This window comes from Mirounga angustirostris, unplaced genomic scaffold, assembly GCF_029215605.1.
Source record: "Mirounga angustirostris isolate CCGP_5_RB_7025 unplaced genomic scaffold, mMirAng1.0.hap1 SCAF_9, whole genome shotgun sequence".
NCBI classification, from domain to species: domain Eukaryota; kingdom Metazoa; phylum Chordata; class Mammalia; order Carnivora; family Phocidae; genus Mirounga; species Mirounga angustirostris.
In genome coordinates, this window is record NW_026991717.1 from 109,709,742 (window position 1) to 109,725,962 (window position 16,221).

The 16,221-nt window shown below is 35.0% G+C and overlaps 1 protein-coding gene across 8 annotated transcripts in view; it reads left to right on the top strand.

Annotated features, from left to right (window-relative positions):
- FUT8 (fucosyltransferase 8) overlaps positions 1–16,221 on the top strand; it is a 315,924-nt gene that overhangs the window by 218,422 nt on the left and 81,281 nt on the right. For all 8 annotated transcript variants that reach the window (XM_064571176.1, XM_064571180.1, XM_064571175.1 and 5 more), the window contains one exon: positions 6,313–6,427. In XM_064571176.1, coding sequence (XP_064427246.1) covers positions 6,313–6,427 — 115 coding nt within the window. The remainder of the gene's footprint in view (positions 1–6,312; positions 6,428–16,221) is intronic.

The window sequence follows — 16,221 nt, forward strand, 5'->3', positions numbered from 1 at the left end:
CTCCCCAATGTCTACCACCCAGCCACCCCATCCCTCCTACCCCACCCCCAACTCTAACAACCCTCAGTTTGTTTCCTGAGATTAAGAATTCCTCATATCAGTGAGGTCATATGATACATGTCTTTCTCTGATTGACTTATTTTGCTCAGCATAACAGCCTCCAGTTCCATCCACGTCGTTGCAAATGGCAAGATCTCATTCCTTCTGATGGCTGCATAATATTCCATCGTATATATATACCACATCTTCTTTATCCGTTCATCTGTCGCTGGACATCTTGGCTCTTTCCACAGTTTGTCTATTGTGGACATTGCTACTGTAAACATTGGGGTGCACGTACCCCTTCGGATCCCTACATTTGTATCTTTGAGGTAAATACCCAGTAGTGCAATTGCTGGATCGTATGGTAGCTCTATTTTCAACTTTTTGAGGAACCTGCATCCTGTTTTCCAGAGTGGCTGCACCAGCTTGCATTCCCACCAACAGTGTAGGAGGGCTCCCCTTTCTCCGCATCCCCGCCAACATCTGTCGTTTCCTGACTTGTTAATTTTAGCCATTCTGACTGGTGTGAGGTGGTATCTCATTGAGGTTTTGATTTGGATAGAAATCTTTATATAATAAGCCCTAAGTAAACTCTGAAGGTAGTGATGTCAGCCAGTAATACATTAAAATATCTTCCTGTAAATTTCCTTCATATACAATCAATAATTGGAGTATGCAGTTTTTACATTACAGTACATTGGAACTCATACTGAGGCTGGCAGTTATGTTTCTAATTCAGACATTAAAAACTTTAAAATAGCACCTTTTTAGGATTTCTAATTAAAGGTTAACAGTTTTTTGATTAAAGGGTGCATTCTTTTAATTATTTTTCTATTTAGTTGCTAGAAATAAGAATCTGAAATCTCCTGTTAAGTTTATTTCTCCTGTTTACACATTCCTGAAAATATGCAGTTTATCTTCCATAGAAAGGAAAACCTTTTGGTACTGGTGTATTCATGCAGAACACAGTGTATCTGAGAATCATTATAAATAAAATGAAACCTGTCCTTATGCCTATTATATATACAAGTCTATATTCCCAGTAGGATTCTGATGGCAATTACTGTCTCATTAGTGAACAGTAAAAGAAAAATTGTTGTATTAACACAACCTACCACTGTGAAGAAGAAAAGAATTACTCCACAACCAAGAGATTCATATATATTAACATCATTAGCAATATTGTACGGATTTTGAAATATTGTTGTGCTATTTTAAGTGAAATTACAAATAAAATCCATCAGTTTATTGGAATCATCTTAGCATTAATCTACAGAAGTAAGCATAAATTTCAAGAGGCATTCAGCCCTCCCTTTGTAAGTTTTAGCCGTACTTAGATCATCAGACCAAATGCTGACTATGTCCTTATTGCTTCTCTACCCTAAAGCTAATTCTGGGCATCATGATTCTGCTAATTGGAGCTGTGTGCTTGTGTGCTTTGCTTATCGAAGCTTTATAGGAAAATGTAGATCTGAAGAGGATTTGAGTTGGGTAGACTAGGTGGTATTTAAAGGAGAATTTTGGCTATTGAATTCTTAGTGTTTAATTTTAAATTTTGAGTGATTTAATTAAAGTACTTGAGAATTTAACTTTCAGGTCTTTCCTAAATTAAAATTATTATTTAAAGAATTATTTTGTGCATATATTTTGTGACTGTATGTCGAAATGGAAAAACACGTACAAATGTAAAAAGTGGGCCCTAAAGTTGATGTAAATCAATGTTAAATTTTTTGTGAGTTGCATTTTGTTTTAAATATATTATGTTCCTGACACTACCTTTTAGTAGATGTTAAATAATACTATTTTACTGAAAACAAAAATGGAAAGGTACCCAAGGTACCCCAGTCAATTTCTTTTGCTATCTAAAGCAGAAGTTCTAAGGAACTTGGGATGTAACTTCACAGGGTAGTAATTTAACTTGAGGCAGCTGTATCAGAATGCAGTGAGACAATAATGAGCAAAAAGCATAGCCAGACACTAGAGAAATAACCCTAAAGTTACGAATGTACAAGTAGAGAGGATTTGTGTGTATGAGGAATATGCCATCTTACTGATAATATTCAAGATTTTTAAGTATAAGAATTAAAATTAAAACAGACTTTTGTGTTTGCCTCTGGTGATTTTTACATTACACAAAAATCCTCATTGCATTTTTACCCTTGCCCGAATATAGTGTATAGGTTGCCTCTGGACTAAAAGTCTGTGTTCTCTGAGAAATCAGTTAGAGGTTGAGTTGATCAATGTTTTTGTTCAGCTTTCCCTATGAATCACTTTTGTCAATATTTAGTTCAGAAAGACATCAATTATAGGTAACAAATTTATGGGCTTTTGTTTTTTCGAAAGGGTTTTTTTTTTTTTCTTAAAACTTTGTTCTGGTAGAAACACTGATCCTCTTTTTTTCCCCCTTTCTAAATCAGTTTTATTGTGACATAATTTATATACAATAAAATGTATGTATTTTAGTCTATGTTTCTATGAGTTTTGACAAATGCTTGCAGTTTTGTTACCACCACCACAATCAAGATACAGAACATTGCTACTACCCTGAGAAATTTCCTCATGCTCTTTTGTAGTCAGCACCTTCCCAACCCCAGTCCTTGGTTGTCATTAGGTCTGTTTCCTGTACCTATAATTTTGCCTTTTCCAGAATTTTGTGTAAATGCAATCATTATATTATGTAGCTTTTTGACTGTGGTTTCTTTCACTTGGCATAATGCACCTGAGATTCACCACGTTGTTCTGTGTATTGGTAGTTGATTCTTCTTATTGCTAAGTAATATCTCACTGTATGGATATACCACTCATAGTTTATCCATTCACCAGTTGAAGGACATTTGGGTTGTTTACTTGTTTTGGTGATTATGCGTAAAGCCACTACAAACATTAACACGCATGTTTTTGCAGAAACATGTTTTCATTGCTTTTGGATTAAATATCTAGAGCTGGATTTGTGGGTCATGTGTTGAGTGTCTCTTTAATTTATAAGACACTGCCAAACTAGATTTTCAAGTGATGGTTTCATTCTAGCAATTGCATATCACCATACTTCCTAGTAATACAGTCAAATTTACCTGCTGCTTTTGACATCATTGATCATGAGTTGACTGTGGCCTCTTTCAAATAGAAGAAAATTAACAGTTTAGAGTGATTATTTTTGTCATTGTGATTTTATTATTTGTGTAGTAGTATGGGTTCAGTGCTTGGATTTATAGCTGTACATATCTGTCCCTGAACCTCTGCGGATATCATGGAAAATTCTGCCTTATCACCATCTTAGGTTGCCCAGAGACATATTTAACTTAATCACTGTTGCTTTGGTTCTTTTTGCATTTCTTATATTGCCAGACACCAATGTTTATGAAGTAGTTCCTGGAGCTACTTCTTTTCTGATTTTAAATTATAGCAATTATTAAACTTCAGACTGAATGACAGGAGGGCTTACAGGGCTGATGAACTATTTCTCAACTTAGTTGACTGAAATTACTGAGAAATTATCTGGTGAAGCAGCACATCTCATTGCTCTGGCCTGGTCTGCATCATCTCATTATCAGTAATATATAAAACGCTTTGGTAAGACTGAGATGAGATATTTCCCAAATGATAAATGATACTTATGGCTAATTATGCTGATTGTTTGATACTCTGTATAGGGGATTATGTAGCAAAGGAAAGGACTTCGACTCAGATAAGGAGTGCAATATCTGGTTATAGGGAAGATTAGTAGCTTAATAGCTTATAGATTTATTTGATCCGAATTGCTGATCATAGCTATTATAGCACAATAGCTTGTGTTTTCACTCTCTTTATAAGGTAGATGCTACTAGACTGTCTTTGAAAGGTCAAAGAGTTGATATTTCCATTCTTGAAAAGTTAAGTTTTGTGAACCTTCAAAGCTGTTCTTGTTTTTTATTTCATACACACACACACAGGAGGGAATGAAGGAAGACCTTAAGTTCTTTGAGATGTGACCCGATTGAGAATTACATTAAACTGGAATGTAGATCACTCTTTCTTCAGTTTTTAATTCCTTTAGACAAAATGTTTGTGTATGATTGTCTTTCTCCTAAGGAATCCAGGCTTATTTTTAAGTGGTACTAGAACATTCCCCCCAATATCCATGGACAGAGGGAACATTGAAATTGTCCTTATTCTTCTTATCACTTAGTCTCTATCAGCCAGATCATGATCCTCCACCTTCAGTAAGGAAACATCCTCCTCTAAAATAAAGTTTGCACTGGAAGGAGAATCTAAAGGTAGAAAAGGTGTCTCATCTAATTGCTCTGATTCTGCTTTGCCTGCCCCCAACCTTACATCTCCTTGGGTGTGGTTGATTGGACACTCTCAAATAAATAAATAAATAAACCTTAAAAAAAAACAGAAAATAAACTTCCAGCTGAGCCCTGTAACACCATTATAGTCTAAGATTTCTCATGTATTTCCATGATCAGCTCACACAATATCATATGGGTGGTGACATTTCCCCTAGTAAAACTATAAAAGAGTACTGTAGGCTACATAATAATCTATAGGGGCCTCAGTTTTATTATCTGAAAAAAACTTAAAAGTTGAACCTCTGTCTGTTGTGTAAGACTGTAAGTTAATTTCTCAAGGAGGCAGTAAGTTGTAGGTTTGGTGTTTCCAACTACAGTTACTCTTTTTCATAAAATATTTTGAAAATGTTTTGACTCTTCAGTTAGAATAATATAAAAATAAAACATCACATAATCAACTGTTGCCCTGTTTAAAGAAGGGCAAACATGGCAACAGTCAAGGTGCAAAGTGTTCTGTGCACTAATGTTGACACATTAAGCAAACGCCTAAAATCCTTCACAGATGACCCACTGTTGGATGAGTATTTTAAATTATGGCTATTATTTTTAACTTTTATTTGTACATTAATAGTTTTGCTTTATTCAAAGATGCTAGCTATTATTAGATACTCTCTGCTAATTGTGTGTAGTTTTAATGGTTTTCTATGATAATAAATAAGACTTTGGTTTTTCCTGTGGGGGTGCCATTGGTTTGTTATTAAATGGTTTAGCAACTAGTAACAGAGAATTGAGACTATGCCATGTACTCCTAGGTAAATCACAATTGTTAAAGGCTGGTTTCATTATCTCTTAAATGAGTTCTCACTAATTAATCCCCTTCTTCAGAGTGCTGTAAGGCACAGGACATTGGATCATTTTTCTGACTGGCCTTCAGTACCATGTATTACTTTCACCCACACCCAGTGGATATTTTCTCTTAGTTGTAGAATTATTAGTAGGTACTCTTCATATACAAGGTAAAAGCTCTGAGACAACTCTGAGGCATTGGAGTATAAATAGCAATGTGTAGTCCATTCAGGCTACTATAACAAAAATACCAAAAACTGTGTAGCTTATAAACAACAGAAACATTTCTCACAGTTCTGGAGCCAGGGAAGTCCAAGATCAAGTCCAGATTTGGTGTCTGGTGAGGACCTGCTTTCTTATTCATGGACAGCACCTTCTCACTGTGTCCTCACATGGTGGAAGGGGCTAAGGAGTTCTGTGGAGTCTTTTATAAGAGCACTAATCCCATTCATAAGGGTTCTACCCTCATGACCTAATAAGCACCTCCCAAAGATCCAACTTTGGGCCATACCCTGTTTTTGTGAATAAAGTTTTATTGGAAAACAGGCACATGCATGCATTTACTTACTATCTTTGGCAGCTTTCCTGCTACAAAAGCAAAAGAGGCCCACAAAGCCTGAAATATTTACTATCAGGCCCCTTATAGAAAAATGTTTGCTGAACCTTGGTTTGGAAATTGTTTAAGAGTTATGTCAGAATTTTCCTGTCATCTTTTATTCCAACCACTCAGAGTGTTTATGTATGAAGAGATAAGTTAAGAGGGGTAAAGAAATGACAGAACAAAAATGTAGTATTCAAGTACTGGCACCAACTTATTTCTCTCCCTTATGTTAATTTACCTATTTCTTTGCTATGGGTTTCCACTTCCCCCTGATACCTGTAGTTCTCTGTGTTGGGAAATAAGTGCAGCTGACTGGCCTGGGGGAAAACAGTATATTTTTCTCAGTGGTGGAAATTTACTGTAGAAACGAATCTTGGATGTTAGGGACTAATTGTTGAATTTCACAGTCTTAATAGAAAATAAAGAAGGAGAACCAGCATCAGTGAGCATCAATCAATCTTTATGAAGAATTTGATTCTCTTCTTATGATTTTGTGTAATCCTATGATGAAGTACAAGTAAGTTAAACTTCCAAATGTTGTTTGTTTTATAGGTCTATAATGACGGATCTATACTACCTCAGTCAAACAGATGGAGCGGGTGATTGGCGGGAAAAAGAGGCCAAAGATCTGACAGAGCTGGTCCAGCGGAGAATAACATACCTTCAGGTAAGAAAACTAGGTAAAGAAAGAAACATAAATGCAAAAAGAAGGAAAATCATAATAAGACTAAGAGTTGCTGTTGGTTTTTAGTCTTCCTAGCCCTTTTTTTTTTTTTAAGTATTTACTCATTTTACATATTTGTTCAGAAAGATGCTGTATTATGTCTTCAGTGCAATACAAAGATGTCTAAAACAAAGCCTCTGCTTTAAAGGAGCTACTTACACACACACACACACACACACAACAATGCAAAGTAGGAAGGGGTACATTTTACGTGAGACATACAGATGAAATGCTCATTGAAGGAAGAAATGTCAGGGATAGCTTTGTGGAAAAGGTTTTTGAATTGAGCTGAAAAGGACAATTGGATAGGATTTAGACACACCGAAATGGAAAAGAGTGTACTAGCTGGAGCCTGTGATATGAATAATGGTCCATAGTTGGGAAAGAGCAGGACAGGAACCCATTGAGTAATGGGACATTTTAATTTGTCTGGAGTTTTGGGTTGTGTAAACAGGTGGGGTGTAAAATAAGCTGGAAAAGGTAGGTTTGGGAGCCAGATTGCAGAGGTCCTTGGGTGCAGGTTAAGCTTTATGGTGCATAAGCAGCAAGTGGTTGCTAAAAGATTTTGTTTCATAAACATCATTATAACAGCAAACAGCCACAAGTCCCAGGCCCTTTTACATTTATTCTCGTCTTTTTTGTGTGTTTTCTTCTAACTCTTATTACTGTGCATACTCAATCTTACATATTTGTAAGAACAGAATTGATTTACTTTTTAAATTCTGGTTTTTTGCTTAATATGTCATAAGCTTTTTTCTATTTTGGAGCCACATCCCACTTTTGAAAGATTTTTACACTCAAGAGCAGCATGATGAGGGTGGTACTATTAATCTGTATTATTTTGGCTGAACTGGATTAGTATTGGAAGAGACTAGAAGCAAGGAAACCATTTAGAAGGTGAGGACCACCCTGCAGGTGAGAAATATGGAGGTATGTGGCAGTTTGCATTGCAAGTGAAGAGACAAAGGTGAGAGAGACTGGGAAGGTGGAACTGATGGGCCCTTCCAAGTGGGTGAAACAGCTCAAGGGACCAGGATGAGAGGTGCATTGTTATCTGACAGGGAACTTAAAGAAAGAATAGTGTTGGGGTAAACAATGAATTAGAAGTAACTTCATTCAAAATGCTGGAAGTTGAAAACCGCGCCCATCCTTTTCTAATACTATTAATGGTATATTTTCTGTGTACAGTCACTCTGCTTTCCTTCTAAGGTTAAAGTGTCTTGTAAAATTAAAATAATAACAGTGACCTAATTCTCTATATTTCAAGGTGCACGTTTTCCTACACTTAAATAGGAAAAAATAGAAAATGAAGTGTTTAAAGAGATCATTAAAAAACAAACTGATTTTGGCATGCTATCTTGGTCTCATACTCCCATGACCATTCATCAGAGGTGTCTGCAGAATGAGAAACACTTGCCTCCTATAGGGAAGAGGTAATTATCTCCTATCAACTAGAACCTCATTCAGTGGACTATAAACAGCTGGTGGTGCAGAACTATCATCCTCATTTAAAATGGAAATAACTATGGTTTCTGAGTTCCTTCCATTTCCACATATTCATTAGATTTTTATTCAACAAAAGTTATATTTAAACTATGATTTGGTCATAGTTCAGCTCCACATACTGTAACAAGTACCTGCCACCTGCTTTAGTTTATTTTTTCTTCTTGGCCAAGTGCTTTTACTTATAGTGCAAATTTGATCCTCTATGTGCTGATTTTTCTGGTTCTGTGTTAGAGAATTTCACTTGTAAATCATGCTAATGATTTAAAACCATGTTGGCTTTTTTAATCTTTTAGACCATAGCAAAACAGCATTTCAGTTGGACCTTACTTTGTTTCAAATATTGCTATTTAACAGATGCTTACTTCCATGCTTTTCTTTTTTTTTCCACTGAAAAAGAAAAAGTGGTTTTTAATATTCAAGAAGATGAGCAAAATCTCAGTAGGAAAAAACATATTTCAGAAAAATATTTTTCTTTAATTATTTAATGTATTCATGATCATTTTTGCCATCTAGTCCAAAAGTTCTCTGAAGTCAGGAACTATATTTTTAACATATTATTTGTTAGAGATTAACAATGGCAGTCACTCACTCTTTACCTTCTTTGGATAGAGGTGAATAAGAGTCCTTTCTCCCATTGCAACAAAATTAAACACATACAGGTAAGGAATGCTTTACTCTGACTGGAGCTTTTATTCCCAGCTTAGAAAAGCACAACAGCTACTTTAAAAAGAATGATTTGTTACTGGTTTAACTAAATGGATTAGGGAGTTTAATGAGATGAGGTGAGCTATTTATACACATTTTTAAGAGTGATTACATTTTTTTCTGTTTTAACTTTTCTTGGTATTCAAATGTATTGGTGTTCCCAAATCATTACTTTAAGTGAAATATTGTAAAAAGGCTATTTAATTAACTTAAATTCTGAGAGACTTCAACAGGCTTAGAAACTGAGTAGTATACTAGATAATAAATCTGTAAAGGGAGATAAGGAAAAAAATCTTTGACCCTTAATACCTGTATTCTACATAAAAATAAGCAGTGCATATAACTTAATGGAGATTTTAGAAGGCTCTCCTTGTTTGGCCTATCAGGCAGCAGTTATATAAAGAATGATAATAATTTGTAGCTAACTAGGAAATAATAGGGAAAAGATACAATAAAAGAAAATGTTTTTAATGGTTTAAATCTGTTCAGGAGATTTTAGTCATTTAAATACCTTATTGTGTTCCCAATAAATAATTCAGATGATTTTATAATTACTTTAGTGATTGGTTTGGACAGTTGAAAACATTTTCAGTTTTACTAGATTTTTACTCATTCTGATGAAATTTATTATCAGTTCTTATTATCACCAACAAGCAGTTTTCTAAACTCTAATTTATTTAAGGTATAGTGCAAGACCTGGTCAAAGAAAACAACCTAGATTAAACCCTTGTCTTAATCCATAATCGGTTTCATTTTAAATCTAAGCCTTTTTGCAACTCTCCAATGCTTTGAATTGAGCAAATATCATTATGTCTCATGAAAATCCTGCTTGACTTAGTCATATAGTTCAGTCAAGTTTAGTCTCAATGTTAGATATTCATTCATTTATTCTATACCATGGTTTTACTTGGGAGAAGCAATTTCATAAAAGTTACTAGAAAGTAAAAAAATACATATGCCAACTAGACTTCAGTGAGACAAAGTTCCATGGTTGTCTTAGTTAAAATTATTTTCTCTTTAGAGTTGAAGGAGTTATGGAGTGGTATAAAAAGGCTAAACTGACTAAAAGATTATAATAATCTTACTGAAGACAACTTTGGGTATCCTGTTAGGCTCAAGTAGAATGGAGCAAGTAATTCTCTTAAGGTCTTAGTCTTCTCTTATGTTTACCTGAAAGGTTCTGTATCCATAAAGTAAACATAATATTGGGTTGTTTTAAATACCATTTTGTGCTGGTCTTTACTAGTGTGCTATGTAAATCATAACAAATTGAGAAAGTGCTGTTTTTTATATTTTGAAATCTAATTTCGGATATCAACTCCAGGCATGTTTTAAAAACTACACATTGCTGATATTTTCATCACGAGTCCACATTTTGCCATAATATAAGTCATTTTTCTAGACTTTTGATTGACATGGAAGAGATTCTGTTTTCATTACTGTTATTATAATTTACTTTGTGGCTTCTAATCAGCTCATATTAAATTCTAATCAGCTCATATTAAACAAACAATGGAAGAGATCACAAATGCCTTAGTTTCTTGTTTGGAACAGTTTGAAGTTGGCAATCACAGTGGTGAGAGCTGCTAGTTAGGGCATATAGCTTATGGCAAAAGGCATTTCCCAGTTTACTTGAAATTATCTGTCTTCTGGTTCAGGATAATTTTTTTTCTACCTAGACCCAAAGTTGACTATTTAAGCAATATTGAGCCCATTTTCAGTGTAATCTAAGTAAAGCATATAAAAAATAACAATAGTAAAAGATGTTTTTGGGGGGCATTGCTTGTTTATGTTGTGAATAGGACTTTACTAACCTACCAGTTTCCAGTAAATTTTCCTTGTTTTCATAGAAAAGTAAAAGATGTGCAAATGGAGAACAAGTATTTTACTTTTCAAAGGAAGATAGAGATTTGTTTTTTCCATTCAAAAACAACAGACTGGCTAGAGATACAGCAATTTCTCTTTTCCTCTGTGGATTCCAGCAATTGTAGGTGGTCTACAAAATGGAAAGTGTCCAGGTCACACTAGGAATGCATTGTTGAGGCTATTAAACATGTATTTCAGATTGTGAAGAGACCCTAACTCCAACACAGGATGTAGACACATTTTTCTTTGACAGGACAAATTCTTTAAAATAGATTTAAGGCTAGAATATAACTATAAACTTCATTTGTCTGCTGGTGTACTGATCATGAGATCAAACCCATCATGAGGTGTCCTCAGAGTTGTGAAGTGTGTTCTAATGAGTGATTCAGACAATAATTACATTTCTGCCCAACAAGGATGAAAACCAAAATAAAGTCAGAGGTAGTAATACTTGTAACTCATTAGGCAAAGTCATTAGCGTAGCTGTATTAAGATGTTAATTAAATATGTAAAACAACTGGAGTAGGGACAAACTTTTAGGACCTTTCCCTGTTTGAAAGAAATTATTAGTTTGAGAAGAGATCAAATAGAGAAAAGTAGACAGTTTCTTAGAACTAAGACTTATGAGTATACTGAGAAGGAGACTATCTTCCTCAAGAACAAAAATATAAACAGTTTTGATGAGGAAAGAACAAGAAGTGGTAAGTAGATACAGTGTCAGGAGTAGCTTTCATGAAATGAAAGAGGGGATTGTTATACTAGAAGTTGATGAAGGACAAAGGTGGTGATAAGAAAAAAAAGAAAATTTATTAAAGGTAGTTTTCTAAGCATTATTAAAAACCACATTATCTTGAATTCTTATAGATTTTACAGAGCCCTTGCATGTGGGAGCATAGGTGTGATTGAATTGTTTGTTTTGTTCACTTATTCAACAAGTATTTGGATGTACTGGACATTAGGTATGTTACTAAGGATTTAATGGTGAACAAACAGATATGGTATGTTGTCTGCCCTCAGAAAGCTTAGAGTTTAGTAACATTCTCAGAGTATCTCTGAATTAATTATCCTCAAATACACACAACTGCATAGACACACAATTTTTTTTAATTCCTGTAGTTTTTTGTTTTGATGTTTATATTTTTGTCTCATTATTTGGATCTTTTTACTAATTCCCCTATCTCTATTACACTAATATTTGCTACAGGCTTTTTTTTTTTTTTTTAAAGATTTTATTTATTTGTCAGAGAGAGAGAGAGCGTGCATAAGCGGGGGGGTGGGGGGTGGCAGGCAGAGGGAGAAGCAGGCTCCCCGCTGAGCAAGGAGCCCGATGCAAGGAGCCCGATGTGGCACTCCATCCCAGGACCCTGGGATCATGATCTGAGCTGAAGGCAGACACCTAACCAACTGAGACACCCAGGCATCCCACTACAGGCTTTTTTATTACTCTTTTTAATAAAGTTTTTATTATGGAAAACTTTCAGCATATATAAAAATGAGAAACTAGTGAACCCCTATGTACCCATTATCCAGCTTTAATAATTATCAATTCATGGTCAGTTTTGTTTCATCTGTACTGCCATCACTCCTTACCATCTGCAGGATCATTTTGAAACAAATCCTAGACATTTTATCATTTTATTTATAAATACTCAGAATAAATTTCTAGAAGTTAAAGATACTTTTTCAAAACATAACTGCATGCTAAGAATAGTTCTTTAATATCAAATAACCAGTCATCGATCAAATTTCTCTGATTGTCAAGCACATTTTTAATGTGCTATTTAAAAACTGATTATCTGGGGAGGAATTCCAAGAGATGGCAGAGTAGGGAGCACCAAGAATCTGTCTCCCCCACCTAGAGACATCAGTTGCACTGGCAGAAACTAATATAACCAATTTGGAACTCTGGAGTCAGTTGAAGGCTTACAACTTCCAGGGGAAGGCTTTGACTGTAAATTGCATTAGGTTTGGTTAATTTCTGCTCTTCAGCTCCACAGTAACTGCCCATCCCCAGCCTCCAGCCTCATGGTAGCAGCTGTGTACATGTTCAGCATAGGAAAATTGATCACTGTAATATTCTGCATCAACAAAATAAAGGAAAAAAAATCTGATCATCTTGGTTGATGCAGAAAAAACATTCAACAAAATTTAATACCTTTTCATGGTAAAAACAATGAACAAAAGAGGAACAGAAGGAAACTACTTCAGCATATAAAAGCTTGATTTTTGTAAATTGATCTTGTATCCTGCAACTTTGTTAAGCTTATACATTAGTTCTAGTAGCTTTTTTGTAGATTCCATCAGGTTTACCACATAGGTTATCATGTCATACCTAAATAAACATGTTTACTTAGTCATTTTCAATTTGGATGCCATTTCTGCAGAACTCTCTTAAAATTCATTCACCTTAATTACATAGTATAATTTAGTATTAGCATAACATACAGTAAATCACAAATTTAGTTCCTTCTTTTAAAATCCTTGCCAAAGTCTGATTTGGGACTTTAGATTTTCTTAGCAAGAGTTTAAAAACATTTTGAGACGCCTAATGATTATGGAGGCAGTTTTTAAATTCCTAACAGTGCGGTCAGCAAAACTCTGCCAGCATTTTGTTGTTGTTTTTGTTGTTGTTGCTTAAATATTTGAGAGAGCATGAGCAGGACGGGCAGCAGGGAAGGAGGAGAGAATCTAAAGTGGACTGTGCGTTGAGTGTGGAGCCTGACGCAGGGTTTGATCTCACGACCCTGAGATCATGCCTGAGCTGAAACCCACAGTCAGATGCTTAACTGACTGCACCACCCAGGTGCCCTAGCATTTTGTTGTTTTGAAGTTTACATACTTACTATATATATTTGTGCCTTCTTAATTATCAATAAGAACACTTTTATTTTTTTAATTTTTTTGTGTTTAACTTATGTTTATTTTTTTCTTCCAAGTTTTTATTTAAATTCCAGTCAGTTAACATAGGTGTAATATTAGTTTGAGAAAGACTTTTAAAACATCATTCCTTAGTGAGGTATATAAGAGAATGCATATGAGGTTCTTAACATATGTTACCTAGAAAAAAATAAGCAACTGATGACATTCTAGATGCTACTCCCCCAAACCATTTTATCTTTGAGGATAAAAACACCTAATAAAGATTTTATCCTCCTTACTTTTTTGAATATAAGTTGAACTTAAATTAGATTTTGTTTAATTTAGGTATATCAGTCTAGCATCTATCTCTATTCCATTTCCTTAGTGGTTTTCTATTTCTGGAAATATGCCTCTTTTCTTCCTAAGAAATGGCAAATTTCACTATAGTTTGACTCTGCCCTAGGTTACAATATACAGTGTTGTTATAGAAACAGTTTTCCAAATCTTAAAGCAGATCTGGTTTCCACATAGGAATAGTGTTATAATTGGGGATTTTGACCCCGACTACCAACTCCCAGGCCAGAGGTTCATCTTCCAGAATCCTGGTCTCAATTCCAGCAAGGCAAGAAGTGGGGAGTGGCAAAGTTCCCATGAAAGGAAGAGGGAGGCTACCGACCAGAGGTGGATTCAGATTTGGGGGCTGGACTTGAAACCTCTACAGTTTTAGACACTCTCTTTTAGAAAAAGGAATACAAATACAGAATTAAATATTAAACAGTCGATTCTCACTATTTGTATCAATTATATTCTATAAAGTCACCAAAAACACTGAATTAGTGAACCTCTGCTCCTGGGTTCCTATGAATCTCTGATCACAACTTTTTTTTTTTTTAATGTTCAGTTAGCCACTGTATAGTACATAATTAGTTTTTGGTGTAGTGTAAAGATTCATTAGTTAAGTATAACACCCAGTGCTTATCATAGCACGTGCCCTCCTCAGTTTTTGTCAACCAATTAATATATGACTTGTGTTATGTATGTTTCTGTTTAAAAACATTTTGTATAATACATATTGTTGATTCATTAACATTTAACTCATAGTTTATAGCACTGCAAGTCATACTTGAATGAAACTTATGTAACACACATATTTTTTCAGTAAGGCGTATCACAGCTTTCCTGTGCTTAGGAACGCTAGACAGCACTTCAGCACTATGCTTAGGGGCGATTTTAAACAGTGAAGTAGTCAACAAATGCACAAAAATGCAAAAAACATGGCATTGTATAGATTGCAAAAGGATGCTTGTTCATAGTATGACAGCTAAAACAAGAAGGCAAAATGCTACCTTGTTTGACCTCAGCTGAGAACTGTGTGCTTCGGACAGCTCATATTTTCACTGTGTTGCATGTGCCCACAAGTGATCCTGAGAGCACCTCAAGTACTGATTTTGAGATTGCAAGTAAATTTTAGCTAGTATGCAAATTTGCAAATATGGAACCTATGACTAGTGAGGATCAGTTATTTATAATGAAAAAAAGAAATACTAACAAATTAAAATTTTACAAAGTTGACATATACCATAACACAATATTCCAGAAAAATTGAAAGTCTTATTAACTGCCTGACACTCTTTATAATACTGTTTTCCCCATATTTCTTAGCTTCATACTTTATTATTTATAGGATTTTCTATAAAGTGAATTTACAGTGATTTCATAATATTTTCTATAAAGAGAAAGGAAAGATTGAATCAGATCTTTCTCTAACATGGTTGATGAAAAAAGTTTTTTATTTTTTATTTTTTTTTAATATATATATTTTTTTTATTTGAGAGAGAGAGAGAGACAGAGATAGTGGGAGAGAGCACGAGTGGGGAGGAGAGGGAGAAGCAGGCTTCCTGCTGAGCAGGGAGCCTGATGCAGGGCTCCATCCCAGGACCCCAGGATCGTGACCTGATCCAGAGATGCTTAACCAACTGAGCCACCCAGGTGCCCAATATTAATGACAAAAGAGAACTTCTGTGTTACTAGGCATTATTGAGAACTGACTCCCAATTCTCTGATTACCTGACACTTCTCATGCTGGGTGCAATGGGATCCATTGACATTGTAGTATAAACCATTGCCCTGTATCTATGTCACAAAAATAGCTGCACAAAAGTAATCCTGAACCACATAAATATATCCCTGTAGATCTAAACTAAATGAATCCCCAGCTTAATTTTCCCATAACAGGATCCCAGAAATGCTAAAGGCCACTTCATTGCCACCCAAAACTGATACCAACACCAGGAAAATGAGATGGGAGGGAATTCCAAGTGGAACAAGGCAGCCATCTTAACTCATTGTGGTCAAAGTTTACAATTTTTACAAAAACACATGACCAGATGAACACATTACATAAACCCTCCTCCTCCTGGGGTCTTTGAAGGTCACAATTTCACAACCTGTTCAAATGAGCGTCCCTTCAGCTTACATTTCAGTAAACCCACTCTGCCCCTAAGGAAGCCCTTCTCACTGAACTAGAAGGGAATCTTATGTCCCTTAGACATAAGATTACATAAGATTCCCTAAGAACCACTGTAATTAAGAAGTCTGAAAGAGAGAAAGACATATGGCAAAATTAGATGAAAAGTAATAGATGCTGACGATTTAAGATTGAGTGGGTTCTGTCTCAAGGACACAGATAACAAAGAAAAACTAGGTTGCCTCCGGTTAAAATTTCACTTTATTTATTTTTAAAGATTTGTATTTATTTATTTATTTATTTATTTATTTATTTATTTATTTATTTGAGAGAG